The sequence below is a fragment of the Notothenia coriiceps genome, unplaced genomic scaffold (genome assembly GCF_000735185.1).
Source record: "Notothenia coriiceps isolate Sejong01 unplaced genomic scaffold, NC01 NC01_scaffold00029893, whole genome shotgun sequence".
Lineage (NCBI taxonomy): Eukaryota > Metazoa > Chordata > Actinopteri > Perciformes > Nototheniidae > Notothenia > Notothenia coriiceps.
Window position 1 is genome coordinate 41,341 of NW_011362594.1, and position 22,932 is coordinate 64,272.

General features: G+C 40.9%; 2 protein-coding genes across 2 annotated transcripts; one reads left to right on the forward strand and one right to left on the reverse strand.

Annotated features, from left to right (window-relative positions):
• Nucleotides 1-240: 240 nt before the first annotated feature.
• On the forward strand, nucleotides 241-8,486 carry ubac1 (UBA domain containing 1). The gene is made up of 10 exons (XM_010786950.1): nucleotides 241-693; nucleotides 1,857-1,977; nucleotides 2,072-2,145; nucleotides 2,248-2,355; nucleotides 2,537-2,639; nucleotides 3,525-3,633; nucleotides 3,741-4,059; nucleotides 4,675-4,761; nucleotides 5,080-5,218; nucleotides 6,086-8,486. The coding sequence occupies exons 1-10, from the start codon at nucleotides 556-558 to the stop codon at nucleotides 6,199-6,201; spliced, it is 1,314 nt and encodes a 437-aa protein (XP_010785252.1). The 5' UTR covers nucleotides 241-555; the 3' UTR covers nucleotides 6,202-8,486.
• Nucleotides 8,487-13,094: 4,608 nt separating this feature from the next.
• LOC104959100 (calmodulin-regulated spectrin-associated protein 1-B) lies at nucleotides 13,095-20,330 on the reverse strand. Its single transcript, XM_010786951.1, has 3 exons — nucleotides 19,907-20,330; nucleotides 17,842-18,008; nucleotides 13,095-13,407 (listed from the first exon to the last, which is right to left on the reverse strand). The coding sequence occupies exons 2-3, from the start codon at nucleotides 18,005-18,007 to the stop codon at nucleotides 13,127-13,129; spliced, it is 447 nt and encodes a 148-aa protein (XP_010785253.1). The 5' UTR covers nucleotide 18,008; nucleotides 19,907-20,330; the 3' UTR covers nucleotides 13,095-13,126.
• Between the last annotated feature and the right edge of the window lie 2,602 nt (nucleotides 20,331-22,932).

Below are 22,932 nucleotides of genomic sequence, written 5' to 3' on the forward strand. Positions count from 1 at the left end.
ACAAGAAGATTTGTTAAAATGTTTCAGCATCTGAATTACAAAATGTAAATATATTGAAATCTAAATTATATCAATTACATGGGCAGTGAACAACCAGTTAAAAAACAAAAATGATACGATACGTGTGTACACACAGGCAACACTACACTTATGTTTATGAACCGGGCTGATTTTGTGTCCACTGGACGGCCTTTGCCTCATAAGAACTACGGCCCCCATGATGCATCGCGCAGTTGCGTCGTTGAAGTTCAAAGTTCCAATATTACAGTAAAAATAGGGTACTCGCTGTCTGGCAGCTTGTCTGTTTGCTGGGAATAATAAACAACTCGGTGGTCACGGAGAACTCTAGCCGGTTGGCACCGCAGCGAAAGCCGGCAGAGGAAAGCGGAGATGGCCCTCAGCTAATCAGCGCCTTGTGTTACTCAGCTGTCGGAGGATTTAAGGAGCGACGGCTAGCTGGATGCTAACATTAGCACGCTAGCTTGCCAGGAGCACATAGCAACTGCTGCTAGCTAACGTCACTGGACTGGTACTCTTCCCCCTCAGACTGCAGCTATGTTCGTCCAGGAGGAGAAGATATTCGCCGGGAAAGTGTTGAAAATACATATATGCACCATGGACGGCACGGAGTGGTTGGAGGAGGTCACGGAAGACACCACTGTTGAGAAACTGAAGGAGAAGTGCTTGAAACATGTAGGTTTTTGGGTTGTTTGTGTTTTCCCTTGTTGTTTTTTTTGTCCTGTCACTCCTCTGCCTGGGGTGTTTGCATTTTTCCCAACCCTCTGTGTAAACTGTCAGTGTCACTGGCTTTGTATTTATAGTAACTGGGTAGACCTTGCTATTTATAATTTAGCAGGTTGGCTGCCCCTCTCATGCTAGCTAGCTAAAAGTCCGTCTCTGCCCCTTTTCTGTTAACAGTGGTGGCTAGACAGAGAGGCATGCTGCTTTACTGGCTGTCTATTATTATACAGCTCGTATAGCTTCTCCTTCTATGGCCTATATAGCATAACCTCAGGTGGCAGACTAATGATGTTTGTTTCTCATGACGACGTGAGAAGTGTGCAGATTCAATTACACATTTCTGTGTGACAACAACAAATGAACACAGAGTTCACATTGAAAATAGAAATGTATTACCAGACATCTGGCTTTCATTTACTAACTTTACTTGGACATCATCTACCTTTTTATAGTTTTAGTGCTAAAATAAGTAGTTGATTAGTGGCCTTTAAAATTAGTAGATACGTCTATAACACATCAGAACCTAATAAAAAGAGTTGTTCAAATCTCTCAGTCCCAGTTTAAAAAAAATGTTTTAATAATAATAATAATACATGAGACTTATATAGCGCTTTTCTAAAAACTCAAAGACGCTTTCTGGTTTTGATTAGTCTTTTTTAAATGTACAATTATATGACAAAGAGATATGCAGCACATACTCAGAATATGTATTGGTCTGATATTTGGCTTTAGCTTTAATCATTTATTTGCTGCTGGTAAACTGTACTTGTTTTTGTTACAGCTTTAAATTACTGACTGAAAAAATAATTAACAAACATTTTCAATATTGACCAATAATTTAAAAAAAAGTAATGCCAAATATATTGTAGCTTCCTCTGATGTGAACATTTCCTATTTTCTGGTTCTATGATATTGTAAATACAATATTTACAGCTTTGCTCTTTTCGTCAAACAGAAAACACAGTTTGAAGATGTCACTTTTTTTGTAGATTCTAGATTCTAGGATTAATTGAAACAATAATTGGTCAATTACGCAATAATATAAAGAGTCAAAAGGTGCATCTCTTCTGTCGGCTGTCTGCTAAGATGCTTTGTATTGTGTTTTGTTTTTACAGTATGTGCACGGAAGTCTAGAAGACCCCAAAACACTTACCCACCATAAACTCATACATGCTGCTACAGAGAGAGTCCTCACAGACAGCAAAACTGTCGCTGATGAAAATCTAAAAGATAAAGGTTTGTATTTGTAATGAAATATTTAACCCGTTTTCTGATCATGACGATCCCACACTGTTTTCCCTGAACTGACCAAGTTTCATAAATGTTGTAGAAGTTTTGCTTCTCATAAAGAAAAGACCGCCGCCGACCCCTCCAAAGATGGCAGAAGTTAGTTCAGAAGAAAAGGTAAGCTTTTATTATTATTTTAAATTCTGCACTAGAAATGTTGTGACCTTATTTTTCCTGCCTTTAATTATTTCTCTTTGTTTTCTATCCTTATTGTCGCAGAAGAAACAAGATAACAAGGCTCCAGACAAAGATGCAATTCTGAAAGCCACCGGCAATCTGTCCACGCGCCACACTGACCGCACTGTCACCCAGCATAACATCAGAGATGTAAGGGTCTGGGTGGTGGAAGATTTCACTTACAGGGTTGATATATAAAAAACTAATTACAAAAAAGTATAGATTATTAAATCTAAAATGCATTGTATGAATAATAATTATCCTACCAATTTAGACATGTGCTATTTGATCAAATATGTTAAGTATTTTTCTTGTGTTTGTGTTGTTCCAGTTTCAGACGGAGCTAAGAAAAATCCTGGTTTCTCTCATCGAAGTCGCCCAGAAACTTCTTGCTTTGAACCCTGACGCTGTTGAACTCTTCAAAAAGGCCAATGGTAAAGCGTACAATGCCATAAAGGAGACAGATCATCAACAGTCACCTTTTCTCTGATTGTGCACACACATTGAGTGCCTACTAACCCACAAATAGAATACATAGGACATTGCAATCAGTTAGGATTCATCAAGCCAATCAGATTTTGCTCCCCTTCCTATGCCACATGCAATCTCATTAGAGGCCAATCGGAGCAGAAGGTTTTTTTCCGGGATGCGGGTTAAAACATTTTCGAAAATTACAGCATCTAAATATGTTTTTGTAGAAACACAAAATACATGTTTAAACCTGAGGTAGGACGTTTAGAATTTATCATTATTATTTTTTTTTTAACAGGGCAATCTAAAAAAAACACCATCCCTCTATTAATCCTCTTTACACCTTCAATGTTATGAGGGATTGTGGAAGGCTGTAGCCAACCTCATTGCCCAAGAGGCAGGTTACGGCAAGGACAAGCAGGCAGTGTGTTGCAACACATACACACAGACATTTACATCTAAGGGCAGTACAGGGTTTCCAGTTGACGTGTGAAATGTGAGCACCTGGAGTTAGCTAACACAGGGTTGGGGATAACTCCACGTAGCCTCAGCTGGCGCTGGTTCAGCAGGAATGCAAACCTCTGAGCCGCAATTGAATTGAGTTTATTTTTATTTGATTGCTCTTACGAATTGAGAAATTAGATGGTTTGTTTTGTACTTTCTCAGTGTTTGTCATTAGACACAGTAAGCCTCCCTCAGAATGATTCTTTTACCTGCCTGAGCAGTACTTCAGTAGGTATTGTTGCTGGAACACTTTAAGTCCTCATGTGTATTGTTTTAGACAGTTCCCACATTGCCTAACTCTTATTCTCAGATATCTGATCTCTTTGTTGTTCTTCGTCTTGTAGCGATGTTGGATGAAGATGAAGAGGACCGGGTGGATGAAACCGCCCTTCAGCAGCTCACTGAGATGGGTTTCCCTGAGAGCAGAGCCATCAAAGCCCTTAGATTGAATCAGTAAGTCTTTTTGAATAACAACTTATTCATAACTGGAAATGACTCAAAGTATTTGGAATAGGTCGGCACAAAAACACGTTTTCTTCATCTAATATTTCTTTCTGCAGCATGTCAGTCACCCAGGCGATGGAGTGGCTTATTGAGCATGTAGACGACCCCTCTGTAGACGCACCTATACCTGCCCCGGACTCCTCTGGGGCAGCAGGAGCCACAGCAGCTGCTACACCGGGCCCTTTGGCCTCAGCCTCTGCTTCCGCCCCAGCATCGGCCTCCGCCTCAGCATCGGCCTCCGCCTCCGCCTCTGTTCCTAACCTTCTCCGCAGTCTATCCAGCCAGGCGAGCTCTGAAGAGAGCAGCAGGCAGGACGAACTAACAGAGATCTTCAAGAGGATCCGCAGGAAACGGGAGTTCAGACCAGACTCCAGAGTGGGTGGCTTCATCCTGTCTGAGCTTTCATTCAGTACTACGCTGGCTTTTACATACTTTCATATAGCTCATCTTGGAGTTTTCTATAGTGCACATATTTCTGACTGAATCCTTTAGCTCCAAGATCTTAAAATTATTTTTATTTCAGAAACGGCTGCGTTAACTATGTTAGTGATCAGTCTGTAACGGCATCATCTGACATTCAGTATTTAGAAATGTAATAGATGAACAGAGGCAGACTCTTATAAAAAGACATTGGAATGTGCACTCATGGATATTAAGTGTTTAGTGGCTTTAGTCATAAGGTTTTTATGTCACTTTAATTATGTTCAGTCTTCTCATTTCCCTAATTGCAGAGTTTAATGTACCTCAGTTTAACAAGGGAACAGCTCCACGGTGTCTCCGAAAATAGAAACGTGATTACAATTCTCTTCCATTAAAACACTTCCACATACTGCTGTTTGAATACTTCTAGCTACTTCTTCCACTGTCTGCTAATCTTTTTTTTTTCCCCAAGTCACCTGCTGAGCTCCATAGAACATTGGCTGTGTGTCTTGTTTAATGAGACTGGAACTTTTTTTACTAAACACATTGTCTTTTTCTTTGTTTCTGCAGGCTGTCATTGCGCTGATGGAGATGGGGTTTGATGAGAAGGAAGTGGTTGATGCTCTGAGGGTTAATAACAACCAACAGGATGCTGCGGTAGGTCCACTCCTCCACGGCAGGAGTGTCTGAAAGCAGAGCTGGTAGAGCAGTAAATTAGTTAGAAGCACAGAAAAGATACAGCAGCAGCCGATAGTGACTTGGCCTTCTTGGTTTTGATAGAAAGCTTTCCTATTTGCAGTCATTTACAAAGACCATGTGTGGCCCAACAATGCAAAACATACCATATCCATTTGAAAGTAAAAGGAAATAATCTGAATACAAATCCTATACTGTGCCGTCCATCGAAATATTAATGTATTTTCTAAAACTATATGGGAGTTTTGGTTTCTCACTATACATGTTTCCGTCCTGCAGTGTGAGTGGCTGCTGGGGGACAGGAAACCCTCTCCAGAAGATCTGGACAAAGGCATCGACACCAGCAGCCCGCTGTTCCAAGCCATTCTGGAGAATCCAGTGGTCCAGTTAGGCCTCACCAATCCCAAGACCCTGCTAGGTAAAGCAGGAGTGTTCAAACTCCAGGACATTACAGTCTCATTCTGTACAAAATGATACATCACTATCTGTAGCAAACATACCGAGGCAGGCTCAAAAGAAACGGGGGAAAAAAACTAATAAAAAAAAATGCAATGAACTTAACTGACAAAAAAAGAGAAAATGCACTTTTTGTTTAGGGTGCTTTACCACCTATCCTTTTTGGTTTAGTTCAAACAAACGTGAGTCTGTTTGTCTGGCTAGTACAGCTCATTTGGGCTGGTGTGATAAGTGTCAATGGCACTATGGTGCTGCAAAAACATCTGTCAAACCAAGCTACAGGGGTAGTCATTAGTTTTGGTCTGCTTCATGGAACTACACTTCTTACATCATACAATAATTACAAGCAAATCGCCACAGATTTATTTTTTAACTCTGAGCCTAGGCTATACAGTTAAAAGGATTGCTTCCTAAAGACTACGCAATCAGCAGATGCTTTTAATTGTAGTTTAGCTTTTGATTTAATGCTGCTAACACTTTGCTATGAGAATGTAAAGTGGTTGATACGCTTTGTGTCTTCAAGTGATCCCCAGCTGGTTGTTTGGTCCGAGTTTGATTTAGAGCTTTAACACCCCCCTAATCAAAAGGGACCAAACGGGCACCGGCTTAATTTTGAGCTGTACAGGTTAGGTGTGAAAAGACCTTGAACAATCTACTTTTACTTTTAACGAGAAATAACCAATAGAAAATGTATATCATCAATTAAATCTATAGAACAAAATGGGGTTTGAACAAAATCGCTTTTACATTTAATTCTAAAGATATTTGAAAGGCTGCTGTTTCTTTCAAATATCTATTCCTTATGGGTTCCCCCTGTGTTTGTGCGCAGCGTTTGAAGACATGTTGGAGAATCCTCTGAACAGCACGCAGTGGATGAACGACCCTGAGACCGGCCCTGTCATGCTCCAAATATCCAGAATCTTCCAGACCCTCAATCGCACATAGAGCCTCCTGGTGACCCCTGTGTGACTGCGGCAGCTTGTGTGTGTGTGTGTGTGTGTGTGTGAGTGAGCGTGGGTATGGATGTGTGTGTGTATCTGGGTGCGGCAGAGACACGAGTATTGTTTTTGCCTCGTAAAGACAAAGCTGGAGGAGTTTGAGTTCAGATGTTACACATATAAACTATTTATAACAGTACAGTAAATACACTTATACGGAAGAAATGTTAACATAAACATTATTACAGTAATAATAAAAAAAAAGAGATTTAGTATGTTTTTACATTTTAATGAGAACAATTTATAGTTATAGTCATGACAGACATGATTTATTTTATATAATTTCTCCATGTGCAGAAATGACATCAGACATGAATTCAATGTTTACACTTCAAAGAAAACTGTTTTTGTATTTTTTGCAATATTTAAATATCAATTACAGTTTTGTCTGTCTCTTTAAATTGTTACATTTCATTTGTGGTGAATGTTTGAAAGACTTCTGTCAGTATCACAATTTGCTTTTCTTTCCTCTTTTTCTAGTTTTTATCAAAGTAACTGCTTATAATTGAGAGGCTGGTTGTTTAAGTATTGTGTGTTTGCTTAAGCTCGTTTCAAACGGGCTTTCAGACCGGTTACCTCTCGCTCCATTCACACCTGTGAGGTCACTGTAAATCAACCACCTCTCTCTAAAAAGTGGAGAACGTTTGTCCTTGGGCTTCTTCAAGAATATTTATTTAACTTTCTTGCCTTTTTAGATGAAAGCTGTACACTAAACTGTTTGTGTCTTAGTCATGTTTTTACAAGAAAAGGATATATTAGGCCTGTGTGTTTATTGTCAATGTGCTCTTGAATGTCATATTATCATGTTGCGCTCATTTAGCACTTGTTCACCTCTATGAATATGACTCACTGCAGCACTGAGGAAGTTGAAAGAAGGGTTCATATTTTGTCTCTAAAGGCTGTAGTGGAATGTGGAAATGAAGCTGCGCCTAATATAAAAGGGGTTTGCCTTTTTGTAACCTTAAATTTGAATGATGAAAATGCGTGTTCACTTCATGCTGCAGGGGGAAAGCATCTTCATACACAAAGAAATAATAGAATTTGAGACGCAACCTGTGTTGGGTCTTTGGTTTACTTTTTTTCTTTTTCTTGAGAGCAGTGGACATTTATGCTGTCAAAACAAAAACAAAATGTCACTATATAACCTGCCTTGTCATTAGTTTTATCCATTGAAAAATGCCCTGTATTTCTGTGCAATAGCAAAGGACTTCTGTTGACCTTTAAAGAAATAGATTTGATTCGAGTTTTAGAAGCGTGTGAACTGCAATGGGTGTTCAACAATATTAGCCTTTGCATTGAGTAGTGAACATCTCAAGCTACGAAAAGGCATGCTAAGGCCGATCCTGCTTGTACTGAAAGTTACAAATCAATATGGAGGGTGGTGTGTTTTGCCAAGCTTTTGAGTGTTTTTATTCAATATTTAAAATGTGGTATTGATGTGACTTTCTGCTCAGGGAGGCTGAGATTGTTTTTCTAAACCTGTCTTTATGGCAAACCTCTGCTCACCCCATACTACTTTGGCATTTGAAAATGGCTTTAACTAATCTGTGGAGAACTTTATGAATAAGAGCACTAAAAGACATGGTTTCGTAAATGCAATATTTGAAAATATTTAAATGTTTTTAGAGAGAAGTGTCTGTTTGAACTATGTATTATTACATTATTTATATCGAAGCCAAACTAGCAACTTGCTCTTATTTATAGCATTTTTTAGCAAACCTCAAGCTAATCTACAAATGTGAAACAATTTTAATGATTCAAATGTTGTTTTTACAAACCATTGTGAAATGTGCTCATGGACTGGTAGGTCTCAGTGTGACTTAAAGTGTTGTTTGAATAAAGAAGGATTTCTACACCACGTTCTGCAATGCAGTGGACATTCATCATGACCCAGTGACCAGCCACCACCTCCATGCTTTGCATCAGTATGCATACGCAACACTCCCCCAATATCTTGAAACAAACACTGGGAGATTGTAAAGAAAACATTTCCACAGGAAACGCAGACACCTTTCAAAATGGTCAACAGGAACATGAGAAAAGGAACTTTATTGCTGAGGGACACTGAAGGATTGTTGGAGGCACAGGTTTTTCTTTTCACTCAGCTTTCATGCAGGACTGTCCCTAATTAACAACCTATGCAATATACTCTCACGGTCTGTTTGTTCAGACAGCCTCCTGGCTACTGGCATTTAAATCACTATTGCATTAAAGGTTTTATTTGTGGCTGTATTATTTGGAATCAGTGTTTTCTTTGAATGGGTGACTAATCGAACGGGGGATAACTCATTGCCTCAAGAAAGTGCTCTCTCTTATGCACTCTATTTCTAATGCGTGGTCTAAGTGCTCTATTTCAGTTAGTACTTTCCAGACGATAAGGTTGAAATATCCTTAAGCTATGTGTAGTATTGTATATATTTTGTACTTATTTATTGACTCCATACATTCTCTTTTTTTTTTTTTTTAAATCAGACATGTTTCACCATAACATATATTGGTTTTACCTTCTTATCTCAGATTGGCTAGCTGAAAGCTAAATTCTCACCGATCATTTTTTTATTTAAATGTCAGCTTGGTACACAATTATATTCATTTGAACCCTTAGCAGCAGCTATTGTTGCACTGCTATGCCATTTAGAGAAAAACATTAGAAATCCAAGAATAATTCTTCAAAATGAATTTATAAACAAATGCAGGTCGACACCCCCACCCCACTGACCATCAATGGTGCTGCTGTGGAGCAGGTGAGCAGAACCACATTCCTGAGGGTGAACATCACTGAGCACCTCTCCTGGAAGAACAACAACACGTCACTCGCCAAGAAAGCCCAGCAGCACCTCTACTTCATCCACAAACTGGAGAGAGCAGGAGCCCCATCCATCATGCACTCCTACCAAGGCGCCATCGAGAGCATCATCAGCAGCTGCATCACGGTGTGGTTCTGAAGCTGCACCGTATCTATCCGCAAGACCCTGCATCGCATAGTGAACACTGCTGAGAGGTTCATTTGTGCCTCACTCCCAACACTCCTGGACCTTTTCACCCACAAAGCACTCAGCATTGTGGGTGACCCCTCTCACTTCCTTCAGGGAAAAGGTTCTGTCAGGATGCTGACCTCTGAGATGCAGCCTTAGCACTTTGTTTCCTCTGTTTTATTTGTAACATTATGTGTATTTATTTGTCCTCAAAGTTTTCCTTTCCATTTGCTGTATTTCACAGAGGCGTCGTTTTTGTTTACACAACCGTAACTATGTTTTGTGCATGAAAGTTGCACCAATTTCTTTTTGAGAAAATAAAAGTAAATGGCAGTATATTTGTGTTTCTGCACATATTTGTGTAGGCTTGAACGATCTTTCTATGCAGAATCCTCTACATAATGCCTTAAAAGATGAGTGTGCTTTTGATTAAGCACCACTTTGTGTAGTTGGTTGTACAAAGTGTCTTGTACAAAGTGTGTACCATTTGGTGCAATGGTTTGGTTTGGTAAGTGTTTGAGTGCAGTCATTCATTTTGCAAGATATATTAGGTGTTTTGCACTTTGGGTGCAGCCTACAGGATGTTATACATTTATGTAGGCTATATATATATTTTTTATATTTGAATTTGTATTCCTCCGGATTGTGAGAAACAGCATTTGATCTCCCTGTCTGTATCTCACACTCAGAAGATTGACAATAAAGATAACATGACTGTAACATCCTGGGAATGTTTTTGCTGCCAAAGGAGGTTTTACCAGTTATTAAATCCAAGGCTTCACTTACCTTTCCACCTTTGAATGTTTAATAAAGACATACAAAATTATAAATGTTTGCTGTGCTAGTAGTAAAAACGGATTGTATTTGTTGATTATTGTACCTTAGGTGAACATCAGTCCATATTTTAGAATACATTTCTTCTTGCCACTGTATATATATTTTTGATGCATTTAATTAGACATTACACATTCAAATCCATTTCACAATTTCACAGTGAAGCGATGTGGACTGAAGTCTGGGCGCGGGTTTCCTTTTGCGCAGCTGAGCCTCTCATGTCTGACTTGGAGGGCACTGTGAGTTTTAAGAAGCTTCCAATACTCAGCATTGATGTCGCAGTTCCTCCTCCCCAGATCAGTGTACTCCTGCTGCAGGTGGTACAGCGCCTTTCTGCTCTCATCCAGGGCAGTCTTCTGTTCGCTGAGCCTGAGATCAGAGTCGCTGGTGTGTCGTCCGTTTGTCTCTGCCTGTTCTTGTTCCTGAAGCATAGGGAAGATTTCCTGAGCTCTCTGCAGAACCCCAGCCAATCTGTGCTTCTCCTCCAGAGTTTCAATCTGCCTTGTCAATGCTTCCTTGAGCTCGACGCGATGCTTCTCACACCTGGTTTTTTCTTTTTCCAGAGCAGAGGAGGTGTGATCGAGTCTCTGCCGCAGCTCAGAGTTTCTCGTCTTGTCCTGTTTCAAGGCTTCTTCGAGTTCTGCCTGGCTTTTCTGGGTCTCTGACTCCTTTGCTTTGAACTCATCTACCATGCACTTGAGCTTAGTGATGGTAAAGTGGTTCTCGGAGATGGTATCATCTTTCCGTGACAGCATCTCTTCATCGCGCTTAGAGAGAGAGCGGTTTTCAGATCTCACTCTGTCATATTCTCTCTCCAGGACATGGAGTTTAGCGCTGATGTCTGTCTTCTCCATCCTCAATGTCTGTATGTCGTTCATCAGACGTTCTGTGGACATGGATGCTTCCCTCAGCTGGATAGTGAGGTTTGTCAGTGGTCCAGCTACAGCATGCTTTTCTACAACCATCTTCTCAAAGCGCTTCTTCTCACTTTTGAGAGACGACCTGAGAAGTTTCTCGGCTGTCAGGCTCTTTGCCAAAGCCAGAGTCTTCTCAGACAGCTCTTTGTCTTGGCTCTGGACCTTTTTGTTGGCCATGGAGAAACGAGACTTCTCTTTCCTAATGGCGTCCTCCACTCTGTGGCAAGTTTCTCTTTCTGCCTGAAGCTGATTCTCTTCAAACTGCTGTGGATTTAGAGCAGCTTCCAGGTCACCTTGCAGCCTTGTGTTTTGAGAGGCCAGGTGTTGGTTCTCCTGAGTCAGACGGGCCAGTTCTTGTGCCTCCTTCTTCTGCTCGGAGACAACAGCCTCGTGGTCCCTCTGCAGCGAGCAGCTTTTCGTACGCTCTTCTTTGAGGTCTGAAGCCCACTGGTTCACTTTCTCCTGCATTGAGGAAACGATGCTGACCTTGGCTTCATTGTCGCTTTGGAGACTCTGGAGATTTGAGCGCAGGGATTCAATGTCATTGTCTTTTGTCAGACTTTCCTCCTGCTGCTCATTGAGACGGTCCTTGAGTTCTTTTTCTTCCAGAATCAGCTCTGCGATCTGTCTTTCGTGCTGCCTGGACGATTCCTGCAGATCTTTCCGGAGCTTCTCAATCACCTTCTTGTCCTCCTCAAGCTCAGAGGTCATTTTAGAGATTGTGTCTTTTAGCTTCTCTTTCTGTGACTTTTTGAAATCAGCCATTTGTGCCTTCAGGCACTCCCTTTCAACACGAAGGGAGTTCTTTTCAGCTTGCTTCTTCTCAAGAGCCTTTGCAAGAGCGTCTTTTCGTTTTCGCTCCTGCTTCAGGGCTTCTTTGTGTTGAGCTGTAGCTGTTTTTTCTTTCTTCAAAGCCTCCTCAAGAGCAGCTTTGGCTTTTCTCTCCTTCTCCAGGGCTTCATGAAGACCAGGTGATTTCTTAGATCTCTCAGATCTCTTAGATCTCCTAGATCTCTCAGAGTCCTCTGTCTGTGAAACATAAAACAATTATAATTGTGTTGTCTATGTGCAGTATTTTTAGATGTTAAAGCTCCCATGTCATGCTTTTCCGGTGATTACCCGTCCCCTTGTGTGTTATGAAGGTTTTTCTGCAGGTAAACGGTGTGCAGAGTCAAAACCATAGGTCAAAACCCTTAAAGTACACCCTGTAGCGAGTAAAACTCTAACACAGAAAATACCTCCCCAAAACGCCTCGTTGGTGAAACGTCATCACCCATTTGATTCTTCCGGGTACGTGCTTACGAAAGCACGTACCCGGAACTAAATGGGCCAGTCCGTGGAGCCGTTACGTTACGTCCGCGGAGCCGTTACGTTAAGCCCCCGCTGATTGGTCCAAATTGACCAATCCACACACACACTCAGTGCAGTGCAGCTCTGCTGATTTCTGCTCCCTGGCTGCAGGCTGATAACAGACAGTTGGGATCGCGGCGAAATTCTCTCTGCAGACCCATTCTCACAGCGTTTATCAACCTTTTTCTTACTCAATATCAAGCCACACTTATTGTTTTTACTTCGGCTGTGACTTTGTGTGTGCTCAGGGTGAGTTTGGCTGTGTTTCGCTGTGTATCGCTAAACAAGGAAACCACACCTCCACGGAGCTCAGCGCGATTCACAACGTGAACCAACCAATCAGAGCACAGTGCTCTGATTGGTTGGTTCACGTTGTGAATCGCGCTGAGCTCCGTGGAGGTGTGGTTTCCTTGTTTAGCGATACACAGCGAAACACAGCCAAACTCACNCGGACGCGAGAGAGAGAGATCAGCACCTGCAGCTCTGTCCGCTGTGAGGGACCGGTGAGCGGAGCAAAACACACCTTTAGACATCACCTAACACATTTAGCTATGGCACTGTCGTGGATAGAAGCAGAAGCCTTTTCCACTGGTCTCTCTGTGGAAAGATAACACATCAGAAGCAGGAAGAGCTGTGGATGTTACAGGTAATGTGCAAAGTTGTTAGAGCCTCTGCCCTGATCTCTTTCTTCTCTGAAAGGAAATGTGTGCAAGAGGTTGATCAAAGCTACATCAACATCATGTATTGCTTGCGCTGAATACAATAGGAGTATAAAGCAAACACATGTACCTAAACATTAAGTCCAAACACTCACCATTTTGATGGGCAAACAGGCCAGGTCCTCATCTGTGACGGGAGTATCGTCACTTTCCACAACATAAATGCCCTTTCTGGACAGGGCCTGGATGACGGACAGGTGGGACTGAAGGGACGCCGCCTGCTCCGTCTTGAGGATGAGGGCGCAGACACGGCAGTAGAGCTCGCAGGAGAGCAGCAGGTGGATGACAGGCGGCTTTATGTGCTCCTGCTCGTACTGGTCTGTGTAGAAGGGGTCCCTTAAATCCTCTGGAATATGGTCTGCAATGAAGAAGGTGGTTAGGGAAGCCATGTGTTGTTTAAGATAGACATATGGGTTCGCTGGTAAAAACACTATAGCAAGATACTGTATGAATATGACGGTGCTACATCTCCATCTGCTTCAGCATACACCCATCAAACATTTTCAGCGTCAACAGGACACAGGAATGTGACAACTTTCCATGTAATATTTGTTCTACGCCTGCGTTAGTGTACATGGAGCAAACATGGCCGTTTGTAAGTGTAAGTCAGAGCTCACTGCCTCAGGAGCTCATTGGGAAACAGATCCTTGCTAATCCGAGTGCTCAGTGAGAGCAGGCCTCTCAGGTGACACGGTGGGCTTTGCATAACAATACTGGACTCAAAAAGAAAAAAAGAGAAAGGAAACAATGACCTGCACAAGAGTTTCTGTTGCTTTGGATGTGAAGTCACTCTCGATAGCAGAAATCACAGCCATATAAGGGCAAAGGTTGAAGCAGTTGACTTCAGGCATGTACACATCATTTATACTGCAAACAGAGGCTTAAAATAGTCTCAAAGCCTGTCCAAAACCCTGCACTATATGGTGCGATGTGGTGACAGAAAAAACTGTTTTCTGTTCAATCTGTAGAGCTGCAATAGCACAGCATAAGCCGTATGGGTGCATGTGAAGGGGTCTTAGCGTCTGCTCTGACTGGCAGGACAAAGAGAGACACACGTCAGAACACAGGAAGGCAGCTCCTTCCAGCAGGTTTTGTAGATCCTAATACATGGAGCACAAATTAACTGCCCAGTTCAAATGGAAATCTGCTTTCCGGTTCAAATCACTAGGGGGACACCATTTTACTATACTTCATTTGTGGCTATCATAGCGTATTGTGGTAGGGCGACGGACTGTTAAGTCTCACATTGAACATGTGTGGCAGTCAGCAGTCATTTACAGTTAAGTTAATTTTGTGGCCTACATCATATTATATTTTGTGGTTTTATCTTAATGTATAAATGTGTGGTATTACCCCGTGTGTGGCAACCATCTTGATTTTTACTCAAAAGTATCTTAGAATAGGATCAAATCCATGACATGAAAGGAGAGTTTCTAATATATTCAGTCTTGTTTTAAGATTCCTCCTGACCAAAGTGCTGCTCTGTTCTGTTGTTAGATCTGTTGTTGCTTCTTCCTGTGCAAAGTGGTGCATCACAGTCTTGTCATTTACTGTTGCTACTGAAGAAGTGGGGATATCCCAAACCTAACAATAGGCTCAGGGCATTTCCATCAGGGAGTGATTACGAGCCTTTAGTTTGACGCATCAAATCTAACATACAGCTATAAAGATATGTAAGAATGAGATTGCATGATAAGGTATAAACTGAAATGGCGATATTAATATGATAAACACAACCCTTACGTAAGTAGCTGCTAAACCTCAGACAGTATGAATCATACTCACTGTGTATGCCGCATGCATTAACACAACAGAAGCCTCACCGACAAACTGTCACTGCACAAATTAGCGCAAATAAGGATGTTATTGTAAAACAGCATTCATCTAATGCACAGCTACCAGTAGTGTGGGTCATTCCAAGAGAGCTGTGTCTCACTACATAGACAAACTAGAACAGGGGTAATGATTGTGTATAAAAACAAAAGGGGTCTGGCTGGGGAGAGACTTCACGTTTGACTTCATTACGAAGACAATGATGTTGTGTGGCAGCTGCCCCCCGCCCTCCTGCCACCATGGGCCAAGCAGAAACATTTAATAACAAAGATGGGGTGGAGCATGAGGACATGGTCTGGCTGAAAAACAACTGGGATGTGCAACGGCAGAGTCAGCGGAGCATGAGCTGCACCACAACACGATCGGCACGAGCAGCGGAGAGCACGGCTAAGGACAAGCTGAGGAGCCGCTGTGTCAGCAGGACAGGAGAGCATGTGTACAGACATTGTGATCGCCAATCGCACGGTAATGAACACACACTAAATACACCTGAATCCCTGACCATCCCCAAACATGACGACACTTAATTCAAATAGAACCACGTCACTTGTTTACACGTCGCTGTTTGTTTCTGGCAGTCATTGTGAGAGCCAAGCAAAGAAGGCAGCACTAGGAGACACCATAAGAGCCACAGGGGAAAAATCAAAGGGGCCTAGTATATTCAGTTCCCAGGGGAGGAAGATAATTGTGGTTGCACCTGAGAGATGACTCGCTCAGTGCTGCCAAAGCTTTGGAGAAAATGTGTGCTTTCTGTTGTAACTGTACGTCCAAATCATTTGCGATGCATGCTTATTGTTTGTGCAGAGATATTGTTATGCTCCATCTTCATGCGTGCATCGTTAGCTAGGGCCAGTGAGTACAGACAGTGAACTGAGCAAGCACATGCCTTAGCTTTTGAATGAACTCTACAGAAATGGGAAGCCTAATGAACATGCTAGGGCAAACGCTGGGCCTAAAAAAACAGACAGTAGCTTTCCATCCACAACCTGGATTACCATGAAATCTCCAATCGTACTGTCAGTTGTTTATTATGAGTTCCCGGGGCATTATGAAAATCTGTGTAATGACCACAGATATAAATGTGACCGCAGAATACAAAGAAAAGCTTGTATGAGCCTGTTAAATCCTGATGGAGGATTTGACCAGAGATTACATTGATGCAACAGACATGCAAAGCAGTGAATGATGGGCGTTGTGCAATAAGTAGCCAAGGCTTGCACTGACTTGGCTTAATTTCTACAATAAAGAGACACTGTGTTGCAAACCAAAAGGTAGATAGCAGCCCTGGATTAAAAACAATGGCGGCTTTCTGTGGTGTTCATCCTGCAACCTTTCCAGGAGGGATGATTAAACAAATGCCAAACAGTCAGGATGTTCTCCGTTGCCATGTCTGCGTTAAGAGGTTAAATATTTATAATCTAGGAGAGAAATTAGGCCAACATTCTCACACAGCAGGTTTTTTTACCCATGGATAATATATAGGTATGCACAAAGAAACACTGGACTCCAAAGTCTATGATAATATCTGGTGTATCTGAAAAACATGGCAACAGTTTAGTGGCCGGTAGATTTTAAGGGTAGGAGTCTGTTTCAAGAAAAGTACATTTGACTGTTCACTGCTCTCAACTTCTGTGGATATACAAAGATATAGGGTGTTACAGTTGGGATAAAACAACACAGCTGACAACCACCACTAATTAAAAAAAGCTATGATGTTGTGTAACTTGGTCAAAACCAGTATATGCCAATAAGATAGTTATTGGCAGTATAGACAACTGGGTGTTAAAAACCTCTAAATATAACTTAATAACATTCCAACAGCAGCACATCTGTCTTTGGAATCAACATCACTCTAAATGAATTTAACAAAACAATAATCATCATGAAGGTAAGATGTGTTACAAAGGTGCACATAAACGTTACACTAAAAACATTTTAGAAGATATCTCCAATTGACTTGATCACCTCAGACTGCTGATCTCATATATCTTCAGATACATCTAAATACAATTTGGCAGAGCAGGAACTGTAGATTTTGTCTACCAGAACTTACATAGAGAACATATTAGAAGCCACTTACCAACAGGAGTAATACAAATTACAGCACGCAAAACCTGTGTAAAGGTTCATATGGCCGCCTGACTTTCAAACTAACTGTTAACTAACTAGGACGACTTTAAGTTTACATCTACAATACATTCTTCTAAACATAAAGAAAATGTGAATAGTTTGCTTCATCATGCACTAGCTGCACCCAGGAAGAGAAAGTGCACTTAGGACATGAAGAAATCAACAGAAGATAAGCAGTAATAGTGCCAGGGGTTTCAAGGTTGCTTGTTCTGCAGCCACAAGGAAATGTCTACTTAAGGGTTGTCCTCAAATGCAATTCCATACAGCTCATTTTGTATTCATCAGTAGACTGTTGCAAGCACAGACAAGACTGAAAAGCCCGGTTACAGGCCAATCCCATATTAACAGATTTGGGGGGGTACGGGTGAGTGACTGGCAGTGCAGATCAGTATTTTCCATGCTCTGAGGCCAGTCTAACAAATGAACCCTAATCCTCAGTTCCTGTCACTCAGTCTCATTTTGGTTCAATCTCACTGGCCGACAGACACGCATGGAAGGATCTGGTGAGTCAGTGAGGGAGGCTTCAGCTGCCAAGTGTCATGGGGGAATTCATGTTGGCTTTCTTTCCCTTTTCCTGTCTATGTTTCATCATGGAAGTTTAACACAATGGTGGCAGTACGTGGATAACATTTTGAAAAAGTATGCAACAATAACCTCTGAAATAACTATGATATGAGGAAAATATGTTGCAGATACCACTATCCCAGTTTCTAATAAACCATATACACATACATATATATATTAAGTAGGTAGGTCATGTAAAGGAAATCTAAAGAAAACAAAACATATTTATTGTTTGTCCAGCATGAATGTAAATATTATTACTCACCAATGCCATATGCTTTGGCAAACAGCCACCGCAGGTTGGCAGCTATTTTTGCTCTGGCAGAATCGTACATCTCCAATGGTACGAGGTCCATTGTGACGTCCGAAACTCCAGCCAAGTCCACTTTTCTTCTGGTGCTGTCCCCGCCAGCACATAAATCAACATCCATCCTGAAAAAATAAATATGTTCCATTATAGTGAACACATTGCCGAGTAGAGGACACTAGCCATCCATAATCGACAAAGTGGTAAAGTCATCGACATGGCTTGTGAGAGTGGCTTGATTATTCAATTAGTAATTAAATAAAATCTCCATCTGCTTTAAGGTGATTATTAAGTAAATACTGCTGTAGTTACCCCTCCCTTTAGTAGTCAACCAGGCTCACATCTTGTTGTTTAGATAAACCTCCAAAGTGGCATCTTTGCTGGCATAATCACAATCATTAAGTCGATGCTTGATGAGTGTCGGGACAGTGCCTTTGCTTCATGTGGTACTTAAATGACTCTACAGTGCTGTATTCAAATATGAAAAGTTATGGTCATTATGAATGGCAAAAGGTATCTGATGTTGGGCTGTAACTTTTGTCTTTCAATAAAACAAAATGTTTTGCTTGAACCAAAATGACATGCAGGAAGCCCATTTTGACAGTAAGAAAACAGAGAACTCTTACTGATAGTTGAGGAAGCTAACCTATGCTTCTTATTGATATTACCCAAATCCTGCAACAACAACAAAAAAGCCACCCCTGAAGAATATGTTTGGTGTCTCAGTGAAAGAAATGATGTCCTCTGTCTCTTAAAACAGATTTAATTCATTTGGTTCATATTTTTGTTTTCATGTTGTAGTCAGCACTTGTAGATGAGTTTAAAGTTTTAAAGTTATCTGGCCCAAAGAAATCGTATTATTACTGTATACCAGGTCATCTGCAGTGGCCTAGGTCTAGCAGACTCATGTTTCTAATTAGAGGCCATATCAAACTCAGAGCACTTTCACTTTTCCATTCAGGCTGATTTACTGCCTAGATATTACCATCGCAATATTGCATTGGTCACTTGTTTTTGCTGGACACGACTCCATAGTACTGACATGAAGGACCACAACATTGTATAAAAACAAGTGCAAACACCTGCTTAACATTACACAGAAAATGACACTAATGTCGTTTATGACGTAAGATAACAACATGTTATATTGTAGAATATCCTCAACGTACCAACTCAACATTATGTTACCCAGAGATGGAAGAAGTACTCAGATGGTCTTTTTAAGTAAAAGTAGAAGTATCAGAGAGCAGGAATACTCGGTCCTGAATTTAACATTTTACTCAAGTACAAAAGTATTGGCATCAAATTATACTTCAAGTAGCAAAAGTAAACGTTCTCATTATGGAGATTGGACCATTTGGGAATTATATATATTTTGATTATTATTTTAGATGCATTCATGTGTTTATCAAAGCTGGTAAAGGTGGAGCTAATATTGATTCCTTTGTATACTGCAGGGTAGCTTGTGGATTTACTCCAGGTATAACTCAAGTCTTATTTCAGTGTTGATTGAATTTCATAACAGTAATCAGAAATCTGCAAAGTAACTACAAGTATTAAATAAATGTCGTTCAGTAAATAGTAGAGTACACAATTGACCTCTTAATTGAAGTAGGGTAGGAGAACAAAGTAACATTTGAATACTCAAGTAAAGTACAAGTCCCTCAAAATTGTACTTAAGTATAGTACATGAGTAAATAATAGTTACTTTACATCACTGATGTTATCATTAACGTCCCAATGCTGGCCTGATGAACAATCTAGGGAATAGCTAATAACCTAAATTAGCTATAATCAAAACATTAGCTTTGTACCTGGTGATATGTTAACCTAAGCAACGAGGGATGAGCTGCTTACAGACATGGTACACATTTGCCTAACATTAGATTAGTTGCACGACCATGCATGCAGATGTAAAGCAGCTCGCTAACCGTTAGCTAGCTTAGCTGGTGTGTACTGTAACGTTACAGGAGCTGCATTCGTCGGCCCCGTGTGTGACGTTAGCAAGCGGGGAAGACGTTACCTTGAAAGGTGTGGTGTTTCTCCAAGTGACCCTTCAGTTCCGTTGGTATAACCAGTTATCCAAGGTCCTGCCTCGCTTTACAGTGGCCTGCCGTGTAGAAAATACACCAGCAGCAGCGGGGCATCGTAGCCAGCTAATAATGCTAACAGGGAGGCGAGTCTGGATGGTCTCCTCCCAGCAACAAGACCCGATCCGCGGCCTGTGTGACAACCGCTCCACGGCAGGCTTTCCGCTCGAACAAAACGCCAGGCAGAAAAAGGGGAGTGCTCTCCGGTGAAGAAACACGACGTACAGAGGCTTTCCGTCTTAAAATCTATCTCTGTACTAAACGCCTCATGTTAGTTACCAGATAAACACATACCTAAGTGGCTGGCGCTCTGCAGGGAGGACCGGTGGTGTGTTCGCGCTCTGCCCATAGAAATGTAATTATCATCCCAGCCTTCGTAAAGCAGCGACTGCGCATGCGTGATTACCGTCCAGACTGTTACAAGTGATACTGGTAATAACAGCCAGTTATAGACCAAGAGCTACCCACACACTCCTAATTATAATGTATTAATTTTAACAGCCATAACAGTCAGTTGGCTCAGATTCTGATACGGTATAAATCTGCTTAGTTTTGATTAATTATATTTATGTAAACACTAGACTCTTGCTGACTCTTGCATAATGTGGACTCAATCCACTCACATGCCCAGCTATTCTCTTCTAAATTATGTCTTTATTTCAGAATGAATTTATCACAATAGATCTACACGTTTGTATTGTTGTGTTCCTGTGTTGTCCTTGTGACATTGACCAATAACGCCATCTAGTGGTGAAATGAAGTGTCTTGAAATAAAACGTGTTTGGTATTGTATAGCTCTGCCTCCCCCCTCAAGGGACATGGAAAAAAAAAAAAAAGGAAGAGAGAAAAAAAATAAAGTCAGGAAACACGAGAAACAAATCCGTTTTCCTGACTTTATTTTTTTTGAGAAAGTTACCGATGGACCAAGGAGGAAGTGGAACACACATTAGACAACCATTTCATTGCAGACTGTTATGTTTACGTGGGGAAATGACGGAGCATACATTATTTGAGATAGACTATATTTTGAAGTCAGACTTAATTTTATGGACATTTCGGCCAGGGGTGTAGAGCTATTGGTTTAAGCACCGGATTGGCAAAACAGGAGAGTCTGTAAACCAGTCTGCTTTGATCTATGAATTAATGTCTGTGACTCGCAGAGTAGGCTACCTGCTTCCCCCGCAGCTGTTTTATAGGGAAAAAAACACTCAGAACACACACACAGAGCCATTGGATCAGAAATCACCCAGAGTAATTGCGTGCAACTCCTGCTTTAAAATAAGAGATGTGGCCTTTCAATGGCTGCAGGGAGTTTATTTTGAGAGTCTGTTTATTTTAGTAATAACTCCAATTACTTTAAAAGTAGACATTATTTTCAACCAATATATATGAACAACAAAAAATGAATAGGATTATTCTTATAAGGTTAAAAATAAAACATAGGTTGTAAAAATACATTCAAAAAAAGAAAGCACTATTCCTCTCAATTCCTGATTTAAATTTGTCTTGTTGTTTTAATGTGTGAATTCAGCTTCCTATTTATCTTTCAAAACCTGTCTACATACAGAAACATTGATGTTTCAATTTGTAAGGCGTTTTGATTATCATGTTTAATCTTCCAATACAAAACCGAGTCCATGCAGGAGTTCCATTGTGGGAAAGCCTTTGAGGACTTTGCTTAGAAGATGCTTAAAGGGTCAAAGCATCCAAAACATAATATTCCCACCAACTTTTTTGATGTAATGCAGGTAGTTTGTTTGCCTGGCATGTTACAACTATAAGAATGTATATAACTAGAGAAGGAAGAAGGCTTTAAAGATTCATTAAATAAGATTCAAAGGCTTTATTGTCATATGCACAGAAGCTACAGTGTAGTGAGGGCAATGGACATCTTTAGTCCCAGGCACCTCTAACAATGCAACATAAATATATAAGACATAAAACAATAGAACAAAATTATACAAAAATAAAAATTAACTATAAAAATAGTACCAGAGTAGTAATACAATAGTGCAAGGTTATGTTGCAAGACAAATGTGCAAGTAATGCAGAAGAAGTGAACTATACATGCAAAATAAAATACAATAAGCATAATGTGGCAAGTGACCATAATGCAGAAGTCTATACATGTTGAATAGAATAACATAAACAAGAACAGAATGTACAATTAAATAATGTTTATTTTAATAAGACATACATTTGTGAATTGCAAATAGATGAATGCTACGGAGTTATGAAGGCACTTCAGAGAACTCAGCCATTGGAACTCAGGAATGTAGAATGTGTCAGTGGACAGAAGCCCATCAGAATGTTCCGCTCAGATGATGAAATACTGAATGCTTGGAAGAAGACAAAAGGAACCTGGTCACTGCAGGTCTCTCAGGTAGCATTAATACAGATCACACACTGCAGGTCTCTCAGGTGGCATTACTACAGATCACACACTGCAGTTCACACACAGTTTTAACACACCAGGTGTTATCCCCGTTACATTGAATCCACATTATCAATAGTTTGCAGCCATTTCTACACAATAAGAAAATGGACAGACGTAAATCAGTCTTCTCCATGCAGTACCTCGACTCTTCTTGGCTCCCGGGAAATCATTCCTCTAAAGACATTGAGGTGATAAAAGAGGAGACAGAAGAGGAGATAGAGGAGGAGATAGAAGAGGAGATAGAGGAGGAGATTGAGGAGGAAATTGAGGAGGTGCAGGAGTTTGCAGAGGAGGCTGAGAAAGACATTAAGAAAGATGTACACTTTAAGGAACAGCCCTCTGACTCTAGCAGGAGCAAAAACTACAGTGACACTTCTGTCGACGAGGTAAGATAAGAGTTCCATCAAAAGTTCAAAAGTAGACATCTTTAAAGGTCCCATTTCATGGCCATTTCCACTGATCATAATTCCATTTTTGAGGTCTACTAGAATAGATTTATATTGTGCAATTTTCCAAAACTGA